Below are 24,904 nucleotides of genomic sequence, written 5' to 3'. Positions count from 1 at the left end.
TTGGTTCTCAGCACCGCATATGAATAAATAAAATAAAGGTCCATGGACAAATAAAAAATATTAAAAAGAAAAACTAAATATATAGAGAGGGGTCAAGTGATATATAGTGGTGGCCACATAGGAGCTTAGATATTTGTAGAAGACTTTTTTTCCAACTACTTTTTTTTTTTTTGCTGTTACTGATGCATTAGTTGGAGACCCTTTTTATTTGAAGACATAAGATGCCCTTGACACTTCAATTGTACTTGGTGTAGAAACTTTTGTATTGTCTCCTGCCAGGTGTTACAGAACTAGTTTGTTACTTACTTGGAAGTTGCACATATTGTGTTAACAGCCCGTGGGAATTGTTGGAGACTCCTTCTAGAGAAAGAACAAGCTGTTAGAAGGACACAGACTTCTCTTCATCAGGAGGATTGTTGTGTGTGTGGTGTTCCCAACCCAGTTGAGAGGCAGTGGGTGGGTGCCGAATATGGAGGGAGCTCTGGCCTGCCTCTGCTTCTGCATCCATTTTTGGATTGTGAGTTCTGCTGTGGTGAAGTCACAGAGAGTGCCTTTAAGACTTGATGGCACAGGAGTTGTAATTCTTTTAATTCATACTTGGCCATTGTGGGTAAATATTTAGTACCCAAAATGTTTATGACGACTACTACAGAAAATTAATATTCTTAAAATAAAAAAAAAAAACTTGGAACACTTATTTCTATTTTCAAATGTCTTCATACCATTAATATATTTAATTTATATGTTGAAATGTTCAAGGTAGTTGCAGAAGAAAATACAGTAAGAAATACTAGAGGAAAAAAAAAAACTGTATGTACTAGGGAATTTAATTTCTAAATATGTGAAGATTTCCCACTTATCTTTCCATTATTTACTTTAATTCCGTTGTGGTCTAAGAGCGTATATTGTATGATTTCTTTCCTCTTTTTTCTTTTTTTTTTTATGGTTTTGGAGATTGGTCCTAGGGCCCTCTGTATGATAAGCAAGCACTCGCTGTTGCTAAGCTACATCCCACCCCCAATTTCTACTCTTTTGAACTTACAAGAGTGTGTTTTATGGGCCAAAATGTGATATCTCTTGGTGAATGTTCCCTGTGAGGTTGAGAACGTGTATTCTGTTAGATAGAGTACTCTGTAGATGCCCATTATATTCAGTTGATTTATGGTAGTATTGAATTCAGCCATGTCCTTTTCTGCCTCCTGGATTGGTCCCCTTTTGATAAAGGGTATGAAAACTCCAGTTGTGGCAAGGAATTCATCTGTTTCTCCTGGCAGTTCTATCAGTTTTGCCTACATAGTTTGATGCTTTGTAGTTAGGGGCTCACATTTAGGATCACTGTGTCTTGGAGAATTAACCCTACATCACTATGTAATAATGCCCTTCTTTATCTCTGAACTTTCCTTGCCCTGAAATCTGCTCTGTCTGGGACTAATGTAGTTCTTCCAACTTTTTTGATTAATGTTTCCATAGTATATCTTTCTCTATCCCTTTACCTTTGTGTGTGTAATAAAATATGCATAACATAAAATGTATCATCTTAACCATCTTGAAGTATTCATTTCAGTAGTATTAAATACATTTATAACTTTGTGACACTGTCACCACCATCCATCTGTAACTCTTTATATCTTGTAAAACTGAAGCTTTATCCATTAACAATAATTTCCTTCCTCCAGCCTCTGATAACCACCATTCTACTTTCTCTGTCTCTGTGATTGTGAGTTTCTACTTTCTGTCTCTGTCATTGTGAAGTCAGACAGCAGTAGTAGTCCCCTTTTTTCCTGATTGGCTTATTTCTCTTAGCATAATGTCCTCAAGGTTCATCCATGATCAGTGTGCTGTAGAATATACTTCTTAAACAATGTTCCATTGTATGGATACACCAAATGTACTTGCCGTCAATGAACACTGGGCTTGTTTCCATATGTTAGCTATTATAACTAATCCTGCTGTGAACATGGGCATACAGATATTTCTTTGAGACTGATTTCAGTTCTCTTGGGTATATGCTTAAAAGTGGAATTGCTGGATTATATGGTAATTCTATTTTTATAGAAATACGGTAATTCTGTTTTTACAATGTTTGAGGAACTGCCATATTCTTTTCTACTTTGGCTGTACCATTTTGTATTTTTACCAATAGTACATGAGGATTTCAGATTCTTCACATCCTCATCAGAGCTTACTGCTTTCTGGTTTTTGTTTGTTTGTTTGTCATTTGTTTTTATTTTGTTTTTGAGATAGGTCTTCCTGTTGTTCAAGCTAGCCTCAAACTCCTGAGTTCAAGTGATCTTCCAGCCTCAGCTTCCTGATTACTACAACTTAAGGCGTATATCATGGTGCCCAGTTCTGTTTTCTGTTTTTTTGGGTAGCTGCCATCCAATGGGTATGAGGTGGTGTGACATTGTAGTTTTGATTTGCGTTCCCCTAATGCTAGTGATGTTGAGCACCTTTTAATATGCCCACTGGCCTTTCCCCCCTCCCCCATGGGGTGCTGGAGTTTGAACCAGGACTTCACTTGTGCTAGGCAAATGCTCTACCACTGAGCTACAGTCCCAGCCCCTGGACATTTTTGTATCTTCTTTGGCAATTGTCTATTCAATTCCTTTGTCCAGTTTTAATCAATTTTAGAAATTCTCCATATATTCTAGATGATAACCCTTTATCAGGTTATGACTTACATACAGTTTTCTTCCATTCTGTGGGTTACATTTTTACTTTGTTGATAGTGTCTTTTGATGGACATTTTTAAAAATTTTCATGAAGTCCAACTTGTGTATTTTTTCTTTTATTACTTTTGCCTGTGGTGTTACATCCAAGAAATTGCCAATCCAATGTCATGAAGCTTTGGCCTTATATTTTCTTCTAAGAATTTTATTGTTTTAGGTTTTATTTATTTATTTATTTATTTTTAAAAATATTCGTCCTTCAGTTTTAGGTAGACATAATATGTTTTTTTTAAAGAGAGAGTGAGAGAGGGAGGGAAAGAGAGAGAGAATTGTAATATTTATTTTTTTTTAGTTTTCCGCAGACACAACATCTTTGTATGTGGTGCTGAGGATCGAACCCGGGCCGCACGCATGCCAGGCGAGCGCGCTACCACTTGAGCCACATCCCCAGCCCTAGACATAATATCTTTATTTCATTTTTATGTGGTGCTGAGAAACGAACCCAGCGCCCCACGCATACCAGGCGAGCGCACTACCACTTGAGCCACATCCCCAGCCCCTGTTTTAGGTTTTACATTCTGATTTTTTAACCAGATCGAGTTAATTCTTATATATGGTGTTAGACAAAGGTTCAGTTTTATTTCTTTGCATGTAGATATTCAGTTTTTTTCAGCCCAATTTTTAAAGACTGCCCTTTTTCCCATTGAATGATTGTGGGCCAGGTACGGTAGTGCACACCTGTAATCCCAGCAGCTAGGGCAGCTGAGGCAGGAGGATCACAAATTCAAAGCCAGCCTCAACAACTTAGGGAGGCCCTTAGCAACTCTGTGAGACCCTGTCTATAAATAAAATACAAAAATGGGCTGGGCATGTGGCTCAGTGGTTCAATCCCCGATACCGGCCCCCTCACCACCGCCCCCCAATATGTGCAAGGGTTTATTTCTGGGTTCTCTATTTCATTCCATTGACTTGTGTGTCTGTCTTCATTGCCAGTACCACACTGTTTTGATTGTTGGAGCTTTATAATGCTTTGTAATCAGCAAGTGCAAGTCCTCTAGTTTTGTTTTCATTCAAGGTTGTTTTGGGTTTTTGGGTCCTTGGAGGCTATATATGCATTTTAGAATGGTTTTCCTACTTTTGCAAAAAAAAAAAATTACTGATTTTTTTTTTTTTTAATGGGAATCACATTGAATATAAAGAAAACTTCAGGTAACCTGGGCATTTTAACATTAGACTTCCAATCCATGAATGAAGTATATGTTTTCATTTTTCATGTCTTTTTCTCTTCTTTCAACAGTATTTTATAGTTTTCATTATATAAGTATTTTATTCTTTATGATGCCATTGTGAATGTAGCTATTTCTGTCTTTTTCAAATTGTTCATTGTTGATGTATAGAAACATAACTGATTTTTTTTTTAGCTCTAAATAGACACAATACCTTTATTTTATGTATTTATTTCTATGTGGTGGTGAGGATCAAACCCAGTGCCTCACATTTGCTAGGCAAATGTTCTATCCGTGAGCTATAGCCCAGCCCCAACATAACTGATTTTTAAGTGTTCACTTTGTATCATGTTCCAACAGATTTATTTTCTTCTAAGCTACAACCCCAGCCCTCTATCTAATCTTATTTATTTATTTATTTATTTATTTTGGCAGGGTGTGAGGGGAGTACTGGGGATTGAAATCAGGGGCACTCAACCACTGAGCCACACCACCAGTCCTATTTTGTATTTTATTTAGAGACAGGGTCTCACTGAGTTAGTGCCTTGCCATTGCTGAGGCTGGCTTTGAATTCATGATCCTCCTGTCTCAGCCTTCCAAGCTGCTGGGATTACAGGTGTGCACTACTGTGCTCAGCCTCCTTGCTCTAATCTTAATTATTCCATTTCTTCTGCTAGTTGTAGGTATAATTTGTTCTTTGTCAAATTCTTAAAGTCAGGTTATTAATTTGAGATCTTTCTTGTTTTCCTGTTTTTGTTTTTTCAGTGTTGAGGGTGGAACCTAGTGCCTTAAGCATTGTGGGCAAGTGGTCCACTACAGAGATGCGCTCCCTGCTCTTTCTTGTCCTGCTGTGTCCAATCTGCTATGAGCCCCTTTATTTTATCTTAGTGCCTCTTATAAGGTCTTCATTATCAACACCCGCTTCCCCCTGCTCACAAGGGCCTCTTTCCCTTGCAGCCCATAACACCCTCCTCACATGAGAGCCCTGGCTGACAGTGCTCATTCATGTTCCCACCACACTCCCTCTGCAATCCTGCTGTTTCTCTGAGCTCCCAAGGGTTAACATGAGATCTCACCTGCTCTTCATACTTGAAAGCTCTCTAAGTTTCCCATCTCCTCTCTCAGTTCTGTGTTCTGAATGATTTTTTGATCAATCTACCCATTAAATGATAGTCTAATGGTGTCTGTAAGTTGTAATTTCAGCTGTAATTCTTATTTCTGAGCTTTATGTTTTTTCAAATACATCTCACTTTTTATATTTTTTCTTTCTTTCTTGATTTTCTTCTCTCTTCTTTTTCTTCTTTCTTCCTTTCTTTTGTCTTACTCCCTTCCTCCCCTCCAACCACTGAGCTACATCTCCAGCCCCACCCACCTGTTTTTAAATTTTGAGATAGTCTTGCTCCTCTTCCTAAGGCTAGCCTTGAACTTGTGATTTACCTGCCTCAGCCTCCTGAATAGCTGGGGTTACAGGCATGCACCATTGTGCCCAGCTTCCTCTTTTCTTTCTGTACGCATTACACAAAGTTATTCTGTGCGCAAATGAAATCCAGAGGCTCTAAATCTATTTTGTTGTTTCTGTGACATCATTCAAGCATGCTGTTTTCTTACATTAGTTTTATCTTGATGTCAGGTTTTGTGCCGTTTTCTCTGTGAGAGCCCAAGACCCTAACTGGAAGACACCTTCCTTAAGAGAGTTCCCCTCTGCAGATGCCAGGATCCAACCCAGTGCTGACCCTCTGAGGCCCTCCTCTGGCCAGCTCCTCCAGGCCCCACATCAGTCAGTCTCTGTGGCTGTGTCATTCCCGTCAGGTCAGGCAACGTCCCTTGCCTTCACCTGGGACCTTCTTGGCACTTCTAGTAATTTTGTAATTGCAGTTGGTTGTTTGTTGCCAGGGCCTGATTGTACAGATACCTGATAAAGCCCAGGCCTGGGGAGCAGCGGCTTGGAGAGGAGAGAAGAGAGGCAAAGGCAGGAGGGCAGGTGACATGTGCCTGAGCTCCTTCTCAGACCAGGTTTTCTCCTGCTGGCCCACATGGTCTGAGGTGGCAGGTCGCCTCTTTGTGGGGCCAGAATTTGTGCTGGAACCAAGGCTTCCAACTCTAAATAATGTCCTTTTCATCCAATATGGAGAGTGTGTGTGTGGAATAATCACTGTACTAGTAAAGGGGGTCCTGGCCTCTGAGGGAATTCAGTGCCTTGCCTGGCAAGTGGGGTAGCTGGGTATGACTCTGAGATTGCTTTAAGCCTTAGGCACAGCCACTGCAGAAGTGTTTAATACTGTCAAAACGCAGCAAGGCCTTTTTCCACTTCATTCTAGGCCCTTTTTCAATATAGTAATTGTTTTACAAAACAATTCCATGTATAGTGTCCATTCAGGCTGAGGTGGAAAGACTGTGTTGAAAGTAGGGGCATAAGTAGACAACTAATTTGGGGATTGTGTCATGTTTGATCTGTATTTTATTTTAGAGGCAAGAGTATAGCTCTACCAGCCTGAGAACCAGCAAGGCCAACGTAAAGGTGGTCCTTTTGCACCTTTTTTTATCTCTGGAAAGAGTGTTGAAAGACCTCCATTAGGCACAAACAAAGAAGTGCTCATCTTAACTTTCATGTTAAATGAGATGTCATTGACATCCCCTTGGGTGTGAACAGTCTTGTCTTCCTTCTGCTGTCTTGGCTCTTTGTCTTTCACACTCATAACCCAGAGAGGACAGGCTGGGTGCCCAGCTCCTGGGCACACTTCAAAGTACGCTTAGTGATGGTGTCTGTTTGTGTTAGAGCTTTCACTTAAAGTAAAAATTTCTTTTCCTATCAATTAATTCTTTTGTGTCGAAGTGGAGAACAGTTCAAAACTTCCATTAATTGAAGCTTTGTGGATTTCGTGTAAAAGAGTAAAGTCATTATCCACATTTTGAAAGACCTACTTTATAGTTAGATTGTTGATATTTATCGAGGCATTGCCCAGAATAGTCTGGCGACAGACAACTACTTCTTTCTGAAAGAAACCTTTAAGCTCTCTTGTGTGAAAACAGTGGTGGTGGAGGTGGTGGTGTGGGGGGGATTACAACTTTTTTGGTTACTGATTCCCCTTCCTTTTGCCCTCTATACCTGGGCCTGCGTCTTGAGTAGGAGAGCTTCTGAAGAAAAGTGTAAGTAGAATGTGTAGGATCATCACTGTATGCTTCCAACATTACTATTTAATATGCATTTCCTTAATCTTCTGAACTGCATTCTGCTCAATAAAAATTTATTGAACACCTAGTATGTGCCAGGCCCTGTGCTACATTCTAAGAAAACCAAAATCAGTAATTCTGGTCCCAGTTTTCAAAGAGTTTGCAGTCTAAAGATAAAAACATCAAAATAAAACATCAAAATGTTCTGGCATGCCTCATGTATCCTGTGAGTGCAGAGTAGAGAAGTAATGCTGGAGAGGGAAAGCTGAAGCACCTGGGATGGTTTCACAAAGCAGGGGACACTCTGCAGTAGGGCTTTGAAGGCGAGAATTGTATGGACACAAGAATGGGTCGGGTCAGGTGTCAGCCAGACTGGCCAGAGGTGATACCAGACACACACAGCTGTGTCTGAGGAAAGTCTTAGGAAGCACCTAAATGGCTCAGAACCCTGAAGGCAGTGGCTCTGAGCTCACCTGCTGACACATCTCTAAGCCAGCTGTGAGACAGAAAAAACAGGCCAGTTTGTACCTGGCAGGTGTTTCTGCCACTTGGCAGAAGGTCCCCAAGACTGTTTTTTATCAGCATAGTAGCTTTAGCTTTTCACTACTTTGTAGAAACTGGGGTCTGTTGAAATAGGATTCGTTGTTCTCCTTGCTCTGTGACCCCTGGGGCTCCCCTGCTAGAACAGCTAGTTTGGGCCCTTGCTTTCAAGTCACAAGTTTCTGCTCCGTCATGTTCTCCCTCTGCCTCCTTGAGCCCCCAGAGGTCAGTAGACGCACTGAGCTATGATGGTGGCCTGAATAGAGTTACTGCCCACTTGTTCTCTGCCCCAAAGCGTGTGGAAGAATAGGCCCAGCTGGGAGGGTTTGGAAAGTTAATTGGTTTGTGTCTAGGGAACATAGTCTTAGAAAGTAATAGTAATTCGTCTTCACAATGACCAAATGCGTACTGACTGCAGGCCCGGCAATGTACAAAACTCTAACTAAAAACCCTGGAGATGAGAAAACTAAAGCACAAAAAGATTGAGTGATTTGCCTGAGGTCACACAGCTAGTAAACGGGAGGCTGAGACGGGGCTTGGTTCAAATCCAGCTCTTGTCACTGACCACACTGCCCATGGTGGAATCAGAACTGGTAGTCCCTGCACTAGACGCTCAGTTGCTCTCATGTCTGAAACCTCTGGAATTCTCCTTTCCTCCTGCCTTCACATCTTTGCTTCATCACCCCCGTCTCCTCACTCACTGACTCAGCGCCATCTCTTCTTTGGTTTGTCCACCGTATTGCCACAGTGTGATCTTCTTGTTAAATTGCCCAGATCATCTCCCTTGCTGCCTGAGACCTTCTGTGGCATCCCTGCCTATTCAGAATGGAAGCCACACAGTTACTCTTAACCATGCTGTTGCCCACAATTATGGAGCCTGTGGGGTGTGGCGCTGTTATCCACATACAGGACTGTCCCTGTGCTCTGTCCCCTTTCCCTTCACCACCTGCCCCAGCCAGGCCCTCAGGATTCTGCCAAATCATCACTTGCAATTGGGAATCTCTAAAACTCTCCATCTGAGTGTACAGGCTCACTGTGTCTCATTTCTGCATCCTGCAGGGTGGGGGGGTGGCCAGACGTCCTTCTAGCACCTGTAGCTCATCCAGGGTGAGGCTGTCTGTGTACACCTGGACACCTCATTCCAGCAGCTCCTCAGTTCTGCTGAGGGAACACTGTGCAACATTGCCTGTTCCTTATGGAGCATGCATAACTTGGGGGATGGCAGACATAAACTCAGCAAGCTATAAGTCAGTCCTGTGTTACAGCTGTGGTGAGAAAGGAAGGTCATGGTTCTCCATGAGTGTAGCAGGACACTCTACTGTTCCTGAGTGTCGGGTCTTCTTAGTGAGAGCAGAGACAGCAGTGTCAGCTTCTCTGGGAAATTAATGTCTGGGCCAAGGCTGTAAGTGAGCGTAAGTGAGAGAGGTGAGAACTGAGATGCGGACATCCCAGAACATGGACATGGCCTGAGCAGATACCAGGGGAGGGAAGGCCTGTGCGTCAAGGGGATTGGTGAGGAGGACAAAGGGAGGCAGGTTAAGTTCCCTAGGGTCCCACAGGGCCAAGGTAAGGACTTTGGGTTTTGTGTTAAAAGCAGCAGGAATCTACCTCAACTTTCCAAGCAGGGAATTCCAAAAAGATGACTGGCTGCTGAGAGGAGGACTGCAGGGGGCCAAGTGCAGAAGTGGAGGCTCAGCCACTATAAAACCCCAAGAGGTGGACACATGGGCCTGGGGCCTAGGCATGGACCAGGGATAGGAAGGGCCCAGGACACCTGGTGTGTGCCAGGAGCTGCCAGATGACTTGGCACTTAGTTAAGGATGTGGATGCTGGCTAGACCCTAGCCACCTTCCCCTGGTACCTTCAACGAGGTCTGCACCACCAGGCTCTGGAGGCTCACTGCCAGGTCGGCTCCTCAAGAGCACAGCACAGATCCCTCCATCTCTTCCCATGTATGCTGTGCTTTGTCCGGGTGTAAGAGAGCAGCATGAGGGTTTACCATTCTTATCAGTGACTCCAAAGCTGACTTGTTAGAAATGATTATTAAAATGCCATTATGAGGATAAGCCTTAGAACAGATCTTACACAGATGAATCACACGTAAGTCATGGGTAGGTAGGAATGTTAGAAGTTACTGAGTTGTCTAACGGCATCAGTTGCTTTTAAAACTGTCCCTCTGGTTGCAGTTTGACGTACACATGCAGTCTTATAAATAAGCCACCAAGTGCTTTGTGAGACGTGCACCCCCCATGGGCACCAACTTGCAGGGAGCATATCCTGCCAAGCTTCAGTCACACTTTGTCTGTTTGTAGTTTAATTACTTCGGAAAACAGAATATTAATTTTGATATGTGATTAGAAAATTTTTTTTTGTAGGCTTTACCACCAGCACCTGTTCAGAATCACACAAATAAGCATCAGGTATTCAATGCATCTCTTCAAGACCATATTTATCCGAGCTGTTTTGGGAATACTCCAGAGTGGAATAGTTCTAAATTTATAAGTCTTTGGGGATCAGAAGTGATGAATGATAAGAACTGGAATCCTGGCACTTTCTTGCCAGATACAATTTCTGGTAAGGAATTTGTTAAAACTTTCTTAAGGTTTTAAAATAACCCAAGCCGAGTAGATGACCATCTTTGTTGCAATCTCCCTGGATGCCCAGGTATAGCCATGTGGCTGCTACCTCTCCCTCTGTCTCCAGCAGAGGCCGGAGGCCTGTCATCCCGTTCCATTCTTTCACATTTGCCACCAGTCAGCCGTTGCATTGGCTGAACCGAGCAAGGCTCTGGCTCCGTGGCTGGTCATCAGCACAGTGGGCTGCGATGGTGTGGCATCATGCTTTGCAGGGTTTGGTCTCCAAGGCTTTTACCTAGCCTTTAGTTCTTGAGCAGTGGAGACAGCCAGACCTCAGTCCAGAGCACAGGGGCAAGAGGACAGGGCCATGGTCTGCTCGAATGCTTGCGTTCCTTTTCTCTGGTTTCTGTATTGACCCTATATGGGATCTCTCCCCTCCAAAGCTCCTTCCTCCCAGCTGCCTCAGCTACTGAGCTCGGCTGTCGTTTCAGTTTCAGGGTCAGGGGCTCCTAATGAGGGGCTGGTACCTATGCCTCCTCTCTGTCTTCCTGTGGCTAGAGCTCCTGGTAGCCCACACCCTGCCCTGCATGTACTCAGAACAGAAGCTAGACTTGACATCCCGATCTGTGCTTGGAAAGGATCTCTAGCTGTGTGACCTTGGGCAAGTTGCTTAGCCTCTATGAGCCTCAGTTTCTTCATCTTTAGAATAACAATACCAACCTCAGAAAATAGTTTTAAGACATTAACTTTGAAAAGCACCTAGCACAGGAATTGGCACATAATAGGTGCTCAATAAAATTTTTTTCCCTAGAATAAAGGCTGGTTGACTAGCATCACCCCAAAGGAGTCATGACTTCAGTGGCAGCCCCAGTCTCAAGTGCTCAGTCCTCAGCATGCCCGTTAGGGTTTCACTAAGATGCTGTTTCTCTTAGAAGCTTTAATTTTCCCATTCTTCTCTGAAGGGAGTGACATATTAGGGCCAGCACTCTCAGAAGCAAGCCCTGGAACCCTTCCACCTCCATCTAGCAACGAGGCACCTGCAGTTTCGGATAGTAAAGAGAAAAAAAGTGCTGCAAAAAAGAAATGTTTGTACAATTTCCAAGATGCTTTTATGGAAGCAAACAAAGTTGTCATGGCCACCTCCTCCGCCACATCCTCTGTGTCCTGCACAGCCACCACGGTGCAGTCAAGCAACAGCCAGTTCAAGGTGTCGTCCAAGAGACCCCCATCGATAGGTAAGGCCCCATAGCCCTTGGGACCCAGAGCCACTTGACTTATTTGCTTCTTCCATCTGCGCATTGTCTTTTACATGGCTTAGCCAGAGGCACAGATGTAATGAACACACAAAAATGTTCGTGCACAAAGCTCTGACCTCAGGTTTTGATTGGAATTTCAGCTGTCACTCTGAATGCCCTGGGCTTCTCTGCACTGTATCTTACCTCCTTTCTCAACACTTACTGTTCATGATGGGAAGAGGTCATTGCTTTCTGAGTGTGTGATAGATTCCTTGGAAGCTGCTTTAGGAAAATGCCAAGCAGAAGAGAACAGGTGCAAATTGACAGGGCTGCCTGTCACCCAGCCTCCTGTTACTCAGATAAATCCACTTGCCATCAGTAAAAAGGGGCCTGAAAGCCAGGAAGTTACCAGAGACCCTGGGCAAATGTCAAAGGGACACAGGAGCTGACTTGAGAGGGCCTCATCAGCGAAAGTTGAGACAGTGTGATCATTAAAACAATAACAATAGACCAGCTTATTAAAAGTGGGAGGCACGGGGCTGGAGTTTTGGCTCAATGGTAGAGCGCTTGCTTAGCATGTGTAAGGCATTGGGTTTGATTCTGAGCACCGCATATAAATACATGAATAAAATAAAGGTCCATCGACATCTTTAAAAAAAATTTTTTTTTTTTTTTTAAAGGGAGGCAGAGGAAAGGTGTGTTGGATTCTAGCATGCAGAGAAAGGCCTCCATAGGGATGGTAGAGCCAGTCATTTAGAGGGAAAATGCTTTTTTAACAGAAGCACATTACCATTCAGTGTGTACGAAGGATAGAAGCAGAAAGTCACCACTCTGAAGCCAGTAGCGTAGCAGCTGATTGAAGTCAGCGTTCAGGGGATATTGAAATGAGGAATGCCAGTTCGGGGAATACAACATTTCTACTTTCCAAAAGGAGCACCCCCAGGGATTGACCCATTACAGCCAGGAATAGGGGATCCTTCTGAAGGAAGCTGTCAGCCCTGCTTGACAGGTGCAGAGCCGTAGACCTTGGGTGCTTCCTGTTGCTGTGAAAACATTGAGGAACCAGTTCATTTTGCAAGATTCATGCCCAGACCATTTCACTTGACTCTAACAAGACAAGACGATTCAGATTGTCATGGCCTCTCAAAGATGCCTATGTTGTGGGGCTGGGGTTGTAGCTCAGTGGTGGGGTGCTTGCCTTGCACATATGAGGCACTGGGTTCAATCCTCAGCACCACATAAAAATAAATAAATGTGCCCATCTACAACTTAAGAAAAAAATTCCCATGTTGTAAAAGGAAAGAAGTTCATAAGGTGCTGGGGGGCAAGGGGGCATTGGGGCTGAAGGTCCTGGGGTGTTGGAAGCCTGAGCACAGACTGGGTGAACATTGGGTGGCAGCTCTGTGCTGGTGCTGGATGTCTGTGGCTGGCAACAGGCCCACTGGGGACCTAGGAGCCTGCAGTCAGGCATGAGGCCAGGTACTATGTACTCCAGAGTTCAGGCCAAAAACAGGTGTGTATATGGAGAAATAAAGTAAATATGACAAAGGATGAACAGGTATTCTTTGTACTATTCCTTCAAATTTTCTCTAGGTCTGAACATTTTTACAATAAAACATTGATGAAGGAAATGTAATTGTAGGAAACACGAACAATCTGTGTTTCCTCAGCCCTCGGCAGCCTCTCTCGCCTCTCTGTGTGCAGGTGATGTCTTTCATGGCCTCAACAAGGAGGACCACAGACACTCAGCACCTGCTGCCCCGAGGAACAGCCCCACAGGCCTGGCCCCGCTTCCAGCCCTCTCTCCTGCCTCGCTCTCCCCAGCCTCCACACCTCACCTTGCAAATCTTGCAGCCCCATCATTCCCCAAAACTGCAACCACAGCTCCTGGGTTTGTGGACACGCGTAAGACCTTCTGCCCTGCCCCCATGGCACCCCCGCCCACCACCACAGATGGCTCCATCAGCGCCCCTCCCAGTGTCTGCAGGTGAGCTGCGGATTCCCAGGCCCCAGTGGGGAGGACTGAGGGCACTTTGGAGACAGGGTGCTGTGCCCTGGGGCCTCATTGTTGATAAGTCCCATAAAATGCAAATGGAGTGCAGGGGGACCTCCCCAGTAAAGGCCACAGAGAGGGGGCTCCCATCTCAGCCTCTAGTTTTTCAGAGGGAAGAATAGAGGTCCTAGCTGCTGTGGACCTCTGGCTACTGGTAACATCATGGGTGTAATACTCGTTTGTTTTTAAGGCGTATTTGTTACCTGGATAGAATCAGAAGAACTTGTACAGCATTTATAGTGCAGCAGAGACCATACTCCACAGAGGTTTTTTTTTGTTTTGTTTTTTGTTTTTAATAAAAGACCATGTCTGTTACCTTCAAATTAGCCTGTTTGAAGCCCCCCACACCCCCTAGTGAGGAAGCAGTGGTAGCAGCAACAGTCAGGATAGTAGAAGGAGTTGTTCAGGGGCACCTTACTAGCACCACGAATGACAGCTGCATGCTGTGCCTCCTGCCTGGACAACCAGGTCCTGTGGCCGCACTGTCTTTGCTGACTGTGTGTGGCAGTGACTGCTGTCCACTGCCTCTGTCTGAAATGGGCAGAGCAGCAGGGGGTCTTGAGGAGCAGTGCTGAGTCAGTGCCTCCAGGGTGAGCTGCTGGCTAATAAGCTGTGTGCATTTCTGCAGTGACCCTGACTGTGAAGGGCACCGCTGCGAGAACGGTGTCTATGACCCACAGCAGGATGATGGGGACGAGAGTGCAGAGGAGGACAGCTGCTCTGAGCATAGCTCCAGCACCTCAACATCAACCAATCAAAAGGAGGGCAAGTACTGTGACTGCTGCTACTGTGAGTTCTTCGGACACGGCGGGGTGAGTGTGCACAGTCAGCATGTGCTGACATGAGAATGGCATGGCCTGAAGACTCTTCTGTAGGACTGCCACGCTAGGTTGAACCTGGAGCATGGTCGTGCTGTGTGCAGAGCTATAACTATAGCAGTTAAAACCAAGCCTGAAGCAGCACTTCCACTGCCATGTTGTAAAATTTTAAAGAAACGAGGTTTTATCACTGCATTTTTATATTTGTGATTTTTTTTTTAAGTAGTCAGTGAAGTAGGGGGAGATCCTTGACTACAGTCAGTGGGGAATTGCTCACCAAGCTACAAGTGCACATAGGAGAATTGTGCTGTGTGCACAGTCAAGTCCTCTCGTGGAACAAATGACACTAAGGGTGTTGATACACCTGCTTGCTTGGACATTTTTCAGGCCAATAATATTGTTCCTACCAGCAAATACTAGCCCTGCTTCTTACAGGATGGGCTGTGGGAAATGCAGGTGCATGTAGTAGTAGTTTTCTGCTTTAGTTCTGTCTGAATTTCCTAAAATGTGTGCATAATTACCTTTAACAATAAGAGGCTTGGCAGAAGGACCAGGGAGCAATGTTTTTCCTTTTTCAGCCCTGGGAAAGAAACCTGCAAGCAGATGGAAAGATACTGCAGACAGATTTATTGATATGAAAGGGTAGACACATTGTACTAAATAAAAAAACAGATTAATCAGTATGTGTAATTGTTTCTTTTTGGTTTAAAAAAAATTGTGTGTGTATTTTACCAGATTTTCACAAACATATAAAACTTGAGGAGAAGGTGCCAAAAATAATTTTTAGGTTAGTGATACTTGGTTCTTCTGCCATCTTATTTCCTTGTTTTTCACAAGAGCATGCACTAGTTAAGTAATTTTTTTAAGAAGAGGTTATTTTTGGAGATGTTTTGAGATTTGTTAAATTGGAACTGTGGCTTAATGTGATTGTGCCATTATGTGTCCTAGCCTCCCGCTGCTCCAACAAGTAGAAATTATGCAGAAATGCGGGAAAAGCTTCGTTTGCGGCTGACCAAGAGGAAAGAAGAGCAACCTAAAAAAATGGATCAGATCTCGGAACGAGAAAGTGTTGTTGACCATCGAAGGGTAGAGGATTTGTTACAGTTTATAAACAGCTCAGAGACCAAGCCAGTAAGCAGTACTCGGGCAGCCAAGCGTGCGAGGCATAAGCAGAGAAAGGCAAGTGCGTCTCCGGGTACAAGAGTGCTGCGCCCAGGAGGGCCAGGCTGGGAGCTTATTGACGCCCCAGCCCTTTGGCTTGAGAGCCCCTGTCTTTCTCCAGTGACCTGGACTGAGCGATGGTTAAAATCTTACTTTGTGTGTGTTTTCCGGAAACCACTTCCTTTTTGTGTCATGGGTTTGTAGTAGAACTCATATAAGCCTTTGGGTCCTGTGCTAGCCTCCATGGGATAGCAGCAGACCCTGCAGCACTGTGGGCATCTTCTTTTCCAAGGAGTTAGACAAGAAGGGTCTCTCTGGGGTGGAGAATAAAGAAGACCCCTGTAGGTGCATGAAGTGCCTTTGAGATATGATGGGGGACTCTTACCTTCCAGACACAGGTCCTACCCACTGTGCATTCCAGATTTGGGCCACAACATGGCCTTGACATAAAGAGGGTAAGAGTGAGGCGACCAGGTTGGTGGAAAGCCCTGGCTGACAAAGAGGAAAGAAGAGCAACCCTCACCAGAGGGCATGTGGTGTCACAAGAAACAGATGTCTGCTTATCCAGTGATAGGGCTGTGAATAGACTGACATGTAGCCTGTCAGGCAAACAGAGCATTCAGAGGCTATGGGAATGAATCTGTTATTTACCAACCCCTTCTGTGACATAAAAATTCTCTTAGAAGGTCTAAGGAGCCCATGTATCAGAGCAATTCCAAAAAGCCTCCTTGTTTCGACTCCTGAACAACATCTGGTTCCAAGAGCCAGACACAAGCAGGCAGATGTTGGCTGCATAGAGGGGAATCTATGAATGAAGGTTCTGGCAGTAGGACAGTTAACTTGGGAAGCAGAGCAAGGTTCCTGCCTTCAGGGTGGTCAAAGACATGAGAACAATGGCATCATGGACCAGAAGTTGGGCTGTGTTGCCGCTTTTAGCCTCATTATGCATGATTCTGAGGTGATTTTTCAGTAGGCAGATAAGCCACACAGTCCTGAAAAGGAGGACCACCTGACTTTGAGGGCTAATCAGGGACTTGGGGGGCCTGTGCTGGGCTGGGCTCAGAAGATCTAAATTTGCTGAGCCTACTCAGGGACAGCAAGGTAGGTTCTCTATCCAGAGTGGTCAGTGGCCTTGGAGACCTCGCAGTGCTTTGTAGGTATTCTCTCCACCCCAGGCTCCTGTCTCGGACCTCACAGGCAGCCTGGATCCAGACCTGCATCATGCTCATATTGGTTAATTTCCTCTCCAGTTGCAGAGCAAAACTGATGCCTTATTTGCCATGTAACATTGAATATTTCTGAAAGCCATTTGTTCTTTCACACTCATAAAAATATATTGGTACTTTGGTTTATCTGCCAGTGTGGGAAAAAGCTTCTAGTTTTTTGGCACTTTTTGCACTGTCCGGTTGATGCTGATGAATGGATCAGCATCAGCACCCACAGGCAGAGGAGCTTGTTGAGAGCCCAGTCTGCATGGCAGACAGTCACTGCTGTTGACCCTCCGTGTACCAAGCTTCACCACCCTCTGGCCGGGCAGCACATGCAAGGAGCAGCCAGTCTCCCAGACTCAGCCAGAGGCTATAAAGCAGCTTATGTTAGCCCACCCCAACCCCATACTCCTCCTGTAAAAGTAAGCATATTCCTTGGTAGATACATAAAATCTAACCATTCTTTAGGGCAAAATGATTGGAATTAGGTATTTTAAGTTTCTGACTTCTTATTGCCTCTTCCAAAGTTTATGTTCCACTGTGTGATTCATTTCTTAAACTCTTCAGTTTTCTGTACTTATCATCAGTTTTTAGATTCTTACAATGGTCTTAAGCCACCTGTTTCTCTTCTTTTGCATCAATAGCTGGAGGAGAAGGCACGCCTGGAAGCTGAGGCCAGGGCACGGGAGCATCTGCACCACCAGGAGGAGCAGAGGCGGCGGGAGGAGGAGGAGGAGGAAGAAGAGGAGGAGGAGCATCATTTCAAGGAAGAATTTCAGCGGCTTCAAGAGCTTCAGAAGCTAAGAACTGTAAAGAAGAAGAAGAAGGAGAGGCCAAGTAAAGACTGTCCCAAACTGGACATGCTTGCTAGAAACTTCCAGGCAGTGACAGAGTCTGTCCCTAACTCTGAAAATATTCACAATGGCTCAGTAGAGCAATCCGAAGAACCAGAAACCTCGTCTCTCTCCCCTTCAACACATGTGAACCACTCAGAGCCCAGGCCAGGGCTGGGAGCGGATGGGGATGCTGCAGACCCTGTTGAAGCCACAGACTCCAAACTCCTCCTCCCTAGGGAGGTCAATGGGAAGCAGCATGAGCCATTAGCTTTTTTCTTGGACATGATGCATCACCATAAAGAGGGAAATGGGAAACAGAAGCTAAAGCAGACCAGTAAGGCCAGTAGCGAGCCAGCAAGGAAGCCCACAGAGCCCCCCAAAGCCACAGAGGGTCAGCCCAAGCCCCGGGCCCAGACTGAGGCAAAGGCTAAAGTGGTTGAACTCACTTCCCTCTCAGAGCAGAAAAGAGAAGAGAGAAAAGTTAATAGTAATAACAATAACAAAAAGCAGCTAAACCACATCAAGGAGGAGAAGTCAAGCCCAGCCCTCCAGGAGCCCCCATCTCCCAGCCAACATCAGCAGAACGGGCGGCTCATACTGGCAGATTCTCCCCAGCCAAAGGGCAAGAACAAGAAAAGTAAGAAGAAGAAAGGAGAGCGAGCCAGCAGTTCAATTGGTAAATACAAAACGTGGAGTGTTTCTAGCCTGTGGGTGGTTACTGTTCTTTGTGAGACAGTCACGTGAGGCAGGCACTGGGCCTCGCCTCTGTGATAGTCACCCTGGTGGGTGGGATGCTCTTGCCTGTCCTTGACTATGTGCCTTTTGTGACTTTTTCACCAACAGTGAGGGTCCCATAGTCATGGCTATCATATTTTTGTTATTTTGAAACACTTTTAGACTTATCAAAAAGCTATTAAGTGTATGCAGATTTTTTCTGAATATTTTTGATGTGTGGTGGTTGGATCTGCATATGGGGGACCTTTCCATAGTCAGGTTGATGTTTCCCCTGTGCGACCAATAAGCTAGGGTCTGTGCTATGAACTGGGAGTCCAGGGGTGCTCTTTTGCCTTTGCCCTTGCTGTGTTGGTAGCAGCCCCTCTGAGGTGAGAGCCCAAGTCCCACTGTCCACCGCACACCTACTGATTTGCCCAGCCCTAGAACACACATGAAGAACTTGCAGAATTGCCTGCTCTTGCCATTGTGAAAACTGTAGACTTCACCTGCTTTTGCTTTTTCTCCTTTTTTATAAATTTAATGTATTCTGAGAAACATTCCAAATCAGTTCCTAGAGATTTTCCTCATTCTTACAGCTGCATAATATTTATATTTTAAATGTCTGCACTTTATTCAACTGTTGCCCTATGTGCAGCAATTAAGGTTGCTGCCAGTACTTTGAAATTATAAACAGTGCTACAGTGAACACTGTTGTGTGTGTCTGCTTTCAAGTTGTTTGGAAGTGTGTCTTCACAGTAATTTCTTGGGAGAGATACTGCTGGATCAAAAGGTAAGTGCGTAGGTAGTTTTGCTAAGTCACCTCCAAGTTCTACCCCAAACCTCCAGTCAGTCCTACCCAGCAGCATCTGAGTAAATTTGCCACAATCTGGCCAACAGAGTATGAGTTATTTACTTATTTATTTTTGGTGGTACTGGTGATGGAATCCTGGGTGTTGCTCATGCTGTGCAAAAGCTGTCCTCTGAGCAGCATCTCCTGTAGGTCCAGTAGTGTGCCACCACTCCTGGCCAGGCTTTTGTTTCATTTTGCTTGTGACACTAGGGATTGAATCCAGGACCTCAGTCATGCTAGGCAAGCACTGAACTACATCTCCAACTTCTTTTTTAAAATATTGAGACAGGATCTTGCAAAATTGCCCAGGCTGGCCTTGATCTTGGGATCCTCCTGCCTCAGACTTCAGAATAGCGGGGATTACAGGTGTGCACCACTGTGCTTGCCTTGTTTATTCTGTTTTTAAGAATTCTTTATGTATTAGGGATATTGTCCTTTTAACTAGGGAATATGCTACAGATGTTTTCTCCAAATTCATATGTTGTCTTCTGACTTTCTTAATGTTTTTCAGCCATATGGAAATTTCCTTTTTCGCTCTTACATAGTCAGCATTATTATTAATCTTTAATTGCCTTTGGAGTTTGAATGACTGGTAGAAAGTCATACCCTAATCCAGGGTTAAAGAAAAATGTGCCCATGTTTCCTGCTAGTGATTGAGTGGTTCCTCCCCACATCCCCAGGCCCATTTAGATCTTGTGTATGGTGTGAGGATGGAACTGTTTTACCTTTTTCCAAATTGTTAGTGAACCACTTGTCTCATCACCAGTTACTGAGAAGTTAGTACTGCACTCGAGACTCGAGCAGTTTCTGTGTATACTGGGCTCTGTTTCTGCACTTGCTGTTCTCTGCCTGTTTAGCTCTGTGCCAGTATTGCATTGAATGAGTGTGTTAGAGGCTTTGTGTGTTATAAATGTTGCGTGGGCTCTTCTCTCCTTTAATTTTAATTAATTTTGGTAATTATTTTATTAAATAATTACTAAAATTAATTTAATCTGTTTCTTTTTGATTTCTTTAATGTGGCTAGAATCAGATCTCTGCTGGAGAGTGCTGCCCAGCGGGTTATGGTATGTGTGACAGCTGTCGACTCTGTTAACGCCACATCCTCTACTTCAGCCACCTGTTTCACAATTTGGGTATTATTGCTGGCTTTCTGGGGGTTTCCAGGTGTGTTGTGTATCTGGGTCAAGAAATCTCTTCTTCTCCTTTTCCAATCTTTCTTTATATGCTTTCTTGTGTTTAGCTGAACTTTTCCTGATTGTAGGAGTTTCCACATGAATGTTAAGTTACTGGCCCTAGGACTAAGGTTTATATATTTTATCATGCTGGGAAAATATCCAATGCCTCCTCCATTGCTTGCATGTGTTTGTGAGGAATGGGTGTTGAGTTTTATCAGTGGTATTCTAGAGTCCCTGAAGATAATCATGACTTTTCTTCTGAGGCCTATTCATGTGCTGTGTATTTCTACTAAATCTGCTTACGTTGCATTGCTCTCAGATTCCTGGAATAAAGCTCACTTGTGGCGAATTTTATTCTTTGATTTCGGAGTTCTATTTGCTGTTACTTTAATTCGTGAGAGACAGGACTCAGTGACTTCCTTTTTTCTAATTTTTTTGGGGTGTGTGTGTACTGCTTAAATCAACTTTGGGTATCAATATTATACTTGCTTCAAAAAAAGAATTAGTAAACTTTGTTGTAGAATAATTCCTGCTATATTGAAAATGTCTAGATGTTTGATAGAATTCTCCTTTGTAGTCCTTGGGCCTGGTGGGTTTTGTTTTTCTTATTTTTTTGGTGAGGTGGTTTCTTGGTAATTTTTTCTCTCCTCATGGAAAATGTTCTCATATTTCTTCATATATTGAAGTTAATTTTGGGAGAACTGCCTTCTCATAGTAAGTTTTCCTTTTCACCTTAATTTTTAAATGTGTTTGCAGAGATGTCTACAAACTAGAATTATTACTTACTTTAAATATCTTCTCATTGTTGTTTGTCCTCATCATTCCTTATTTTCTCTATCTGTGCTGTCTTCCTGTTTGGCCTAAGTTAGTGATTTGTTGTTGTTTTTTATCATACTCTTGTAAATTAGTTTTACCTTTTTTCTCTACCTCATTAACTCTATTCTATTTGCTCCATGAACTCTCATTTTACTTTATTCTTTCTCTTGGTGTATTTTGTTTGTTTGTTTTTTAATTGAATTCAAGGTATCTCTACCACTAAGCTACACATCCTGGCCCTTTCCATTTTATTTTCACACAGAATTTCACTAATTTGCCCAGGTTGGCCAAAAACTTGCAACCCTCCTCCCTCAGCTTCCCAGTTCGCACCACCATGCCCAAACTTATTTCTAACTTTTTGATTTAGAAATTTAATTAGTTTTCATTTCCCCTATTTTTATTGATAAAGGTGGATTGGCTTTTGGAATTTTCCTCTAATCGTTGCTTCAAATATATCCAGTAGTTTTGATTTTTGTATATATAGTTATAATTTTTCCATTAGTTTTCAGTTTTAGAAATTCTGTGATTTCTACTGGGCAAGGTGGTGTATACCTATGATCCCTGAAACTGGAGAGGTTATAGCAGGATGGCAAGTCTGAGGCCAGCCTCAGCAACTTAGTAAGGTCCTCCCTCAAAATAAAAGATAAAGGCAAGTGCAGTGGCACATGCCGGTAATCCCAGAGGCTCAGGAGGCTGAGGCAGGAGAATTGCAAGTTTAAAGCCAGCCTCAACAACTTAGTGAGGCCATGAGCAACTCGGTAAGACCCTCTCTCTAAATAAAATATATAAAAGGTGGCTCTTGGGTTGTATCTCAGTAGTAGAGTGCTTGCCTCACACATGTGAGGCACTGGGTTTAATCCTCAGCATCACATAAAAATAAATGAATAAATAAAGATATTATGTCCATGGGGCTGGGCTGGTGGCTCAGTGGTAGAGTGCTTGCTTAGCATGCATGAGGCGCACTGGGTTTGATCCTGATCCTCGGCATCACATAAAAACAAACTAAAACAAAAAAAATAAATAAATAAGTTTTTTTTTTTTTAAATTTTTAATATTTATTTCTCAGTTTTCGGCGGACACAACATCTTTATTTGTATGTGGTGCTGAGGATCGAACCCGGGCCGCACGCATGCCAGGCGAGCGCGCTACCGCTTGAGCCACATCCCCAGCCCAAATAAGTATTTTTTTAAAAAAGATATTGTGTCCATCTACAACTAAAAAATATTTTTTAAAAAAGGACTGGGACGTGTCAGGTACAACCAGAGAAATGGGAAGTTTTGTCTGCTCCATTTGTGTAATTAATAATTTATATTTATTATTAAAAATTAATAATTTTTTTAAAGGGCTGGGGATATGGCTCAGTGATTAAGTGCCCCTGAGTTTAATCCCTGGTATTTATTAATTGATTGATTGATTTTAAAAAAGGGGTAGGGATGTGTCTGATTGTTAAAGCACCACTTGGGTTCAGTACCCAGCACCATAATAAAAGAAAGAAATCCTGTGATCTCCATGCAACTTTTTACCTTTCACCTGTAGTGTAGCAGCCAACTTTTATGTTTCAGGAGGGAGAACCATGTTGGGTTTTTTGCATTGTAATCAGAGTGGCGGTGTTCAGAATAATTCTGCTTCATGAAATTTACTGATATTTTCTGTGTGAGCTAGTGTATCAGCCCTCCATTGTTGTAACAAAGTGCCTGAGGTGACCAGCATTTTAAAAGGAAAGGTTTATTTTGGCTCAGCTGGGCTCAGCCTGATTTCAGTTGGCTAGCCTCCAGCTAGGACCTGTGGTGAGGCAGCACCTTAAGAGGAGCACCTTAGTAGGAGCACCTTGCAGAGGAGGCCTGTTCACTTCAGGGCAGCCAGGAGGCAAAAAGATGTTCCAGTCCCTCTCAAGGTCACACTGCAGTCCCTCTCAAGGTCACACCCCAGTGACCTAACTTCCTCCTAAAGTTTTTACCATCTCTCAATAATAGCGTCAGCCTGAGGGCACACCTGAGATGCAAATTGTCGCACCTAGTGTTGGCTTTGAAAATGTGCCCCGTGAGCTTGAGGTAAAAGTGCACTTTCTGTCTCATGGTGTAAAATTCAGTGTACACCTGTGTAATGTGTAGGCCTTCTGCCCTGTGCCCTGTCTTCCATACTTGCTATTAATGCATCTCATGTAGCTTCCTATATGAAGGTGGTTCTGCGCTATTGGAGCATATTCCTGACAGTTACATATTCTAAAATAGCAGCTTGTACTTTTTTTTTTCTCCCAGTTGTAGATGGACATAATACCTTTATTTTATTTATTTATTTTTATGTGGTGCTGAGGATTGAATCCAGGGCCTCATATGTGCAAGGCAAGTGCTCTGCCACTGAGCCCCAGCCCCAGCCCAGTAGTGGCTTGTACTTTTTAAGAAGTGTACTCCTGTAGATGTGTTTTGTGGTTTTAACTTGACTGCTGCTTAAAGATTGCAGTTGTTGCCCCCACTCTTTCTGGTTCCCGTTTACCTGACAGGCAGCTTTGTCTTAGTCCCTTTGTTATGATCTTTCTCAGTACATTGGTTTCAAGTCATTCTCCTGTATGCAGCAGAGCTGTGCGTTTTATTGTGAGCCCAACAGAAAATCTTTTATTTGGTGAATAAATTAAGGCCAGTTATATTTATTGATATGACTATATGATTGGTTTCAGCCCTGTCACTATTATAATTATTCTCTGCATCTAGTACCTGCTTTTCTTTTTTAATGTGATATGTTTTCTTTGCATTCTCATTTTTAAAATTTTGGTATTTAAGACAAATTGTGGTTTTATACTAGTGTATTTGTCTTGGTCTATCTCTATTGCTATATCAGAACATCTGAGACAGGATCCTTTATTAAGAAAAGAGGGTTATTAGCTGGGCATGGTGGCATATACTTGTAAAACAGCTATTCAGGAGGCTGAGGCAGGATGGTCGAAATTTTGAGGCTAACCTAGGCAACTTAGCAAGACCCTATCTCAAAATTAAAAAATAAAGGGTTTGGGGTTATAACTCGGTGGAAAAGCACCCCTGGGCTCAATCCCCCATACCATTTAAAAAAAAAAAAAAAAAGGTTGGTTTTGGCTGTCAGTTCTTGAAGCTGGGAATTCCAGGATCCAGCAGGTACTGGGCCTTTTGTCACTTCACCACAAGATAGAAAGTAGAGCAAGCAGGCAAGTCCCAAAGAGAAAGAACATGAGGGATGGCTTTCTTTATAACAACCATGTTCCAGGTGAGTGATCAGTCCCCCAAGAGCAAACTCATGCTAGGAGTACTGAATCCACTGGTGAAGCTCTGCTCCCACGATTCAAACCCTGCCCACTAGGCCCCTTGCCCAGCACTGGCTCTGAAGGAGGAAACTTCAGCAGGGTTTGGTGGCAGAGTTCTTCATACCTACCCTGTGTCTTGAGCACCTGGGTTCCCTGCACGCCTTCTCATAGCCCACCATGGTGGCATTTGGGATCCTTTAACACCCAGTCATTGCTTCCATAGCAGCCAGAAAGCTAATTCCATTCTTCCTACTTTGTTCTTTCCTGTCCCTTCTCTTTCTGCTTTTTATTTTCCCTGTTTCCATTATTTCTGCTTAAGCACACAGTTAAATGTGATAATACTCCTCAGGCTTTCTGCTGGGCATTCCCCTCCTCTGGGTAAGTGAAGCACATCCTTGGGCACTTCGCCTCTAGTGGGGCCCCAGAATTCCCCGAACTCTGGGGAAGTTAACTCTTGCCTGTCCTTGACAGTGAACACACAGCTTTCTTGGATTTAAAATTTTTGAGTTACACTTGCTTTTTAATACAGTAGTGTTATTGTAAACAGTCTTTCTCATACTGAATCCAGTTAAAATTGCTTCACAG

The 24,904-nt window shown here is 43.6% G+C and overlaps 1 protein-coding gene across 7 annotated transcripts in view; it reads left to right on the top strand.

Moving 5' to 3' along the window:
• Fam193a (family with sequence similarity 193 member A) overlaps positions 1–24,904 on the top strand; it is a 149,366-nt gene that overhangs the window by 108,794 nt on the left and 15,668 nt on the right. For all 7 annotated transcript variants that reach the window (XR_009224846.1, XR_009224845.1, XM_046423623.2 and 4 more), the window contains 6 exons: positions 9,982–10,180; positions 11,145–11,417; positions 13,122–13,404; positions 14,099–14,282; positions 15,237–15,467; positions 17,302–18,169. Coding sequence is in view for 5 of the 7 variants with exons in the window: in XM_046423623.2 (XP_046279579.1) it covers positions 9,982–10,180; positions 11,145–11,417; positions 13,122–13,404; positions 14,099–14,282; positions 15,237–15,467; positions 17,302–18,169 (2,038 nt within the window). In the remaining 2 variants the exon portion in view is untranslated. The remainder of the gene's footprint in view (positions 1–9,981; positions 10,181–11,144; positions 11,418–13,121; positions 13,405–14,098; positions 14,283–15,236; positions 15,468–17,301; positions 18,170–24,904) is intronic.

Source organism: Marmota monax, unplaced genomic scaffold (genome assembly GCF_021218885.2).
Source record: "Marmota monax isolate L192 unplaced genomic scaffold, Marmota_monax_Labrador192_F-V1.1 WCK01_AAM20220418_F8-fsc00009, whole genome shotgun sequence".
In the NCBI taxonomy this organism is placed as follows: domain Eukaryota; kingdom Metazoa; phylum Chordata; class Mammalia; order Rodentia; family Sciuridae; genus Marmota; species Marmota monax.
Note: the sequence above shows the minus strand (reverse complement) of the source record. Positions and strands in the feature narration are given on the sequence as shown.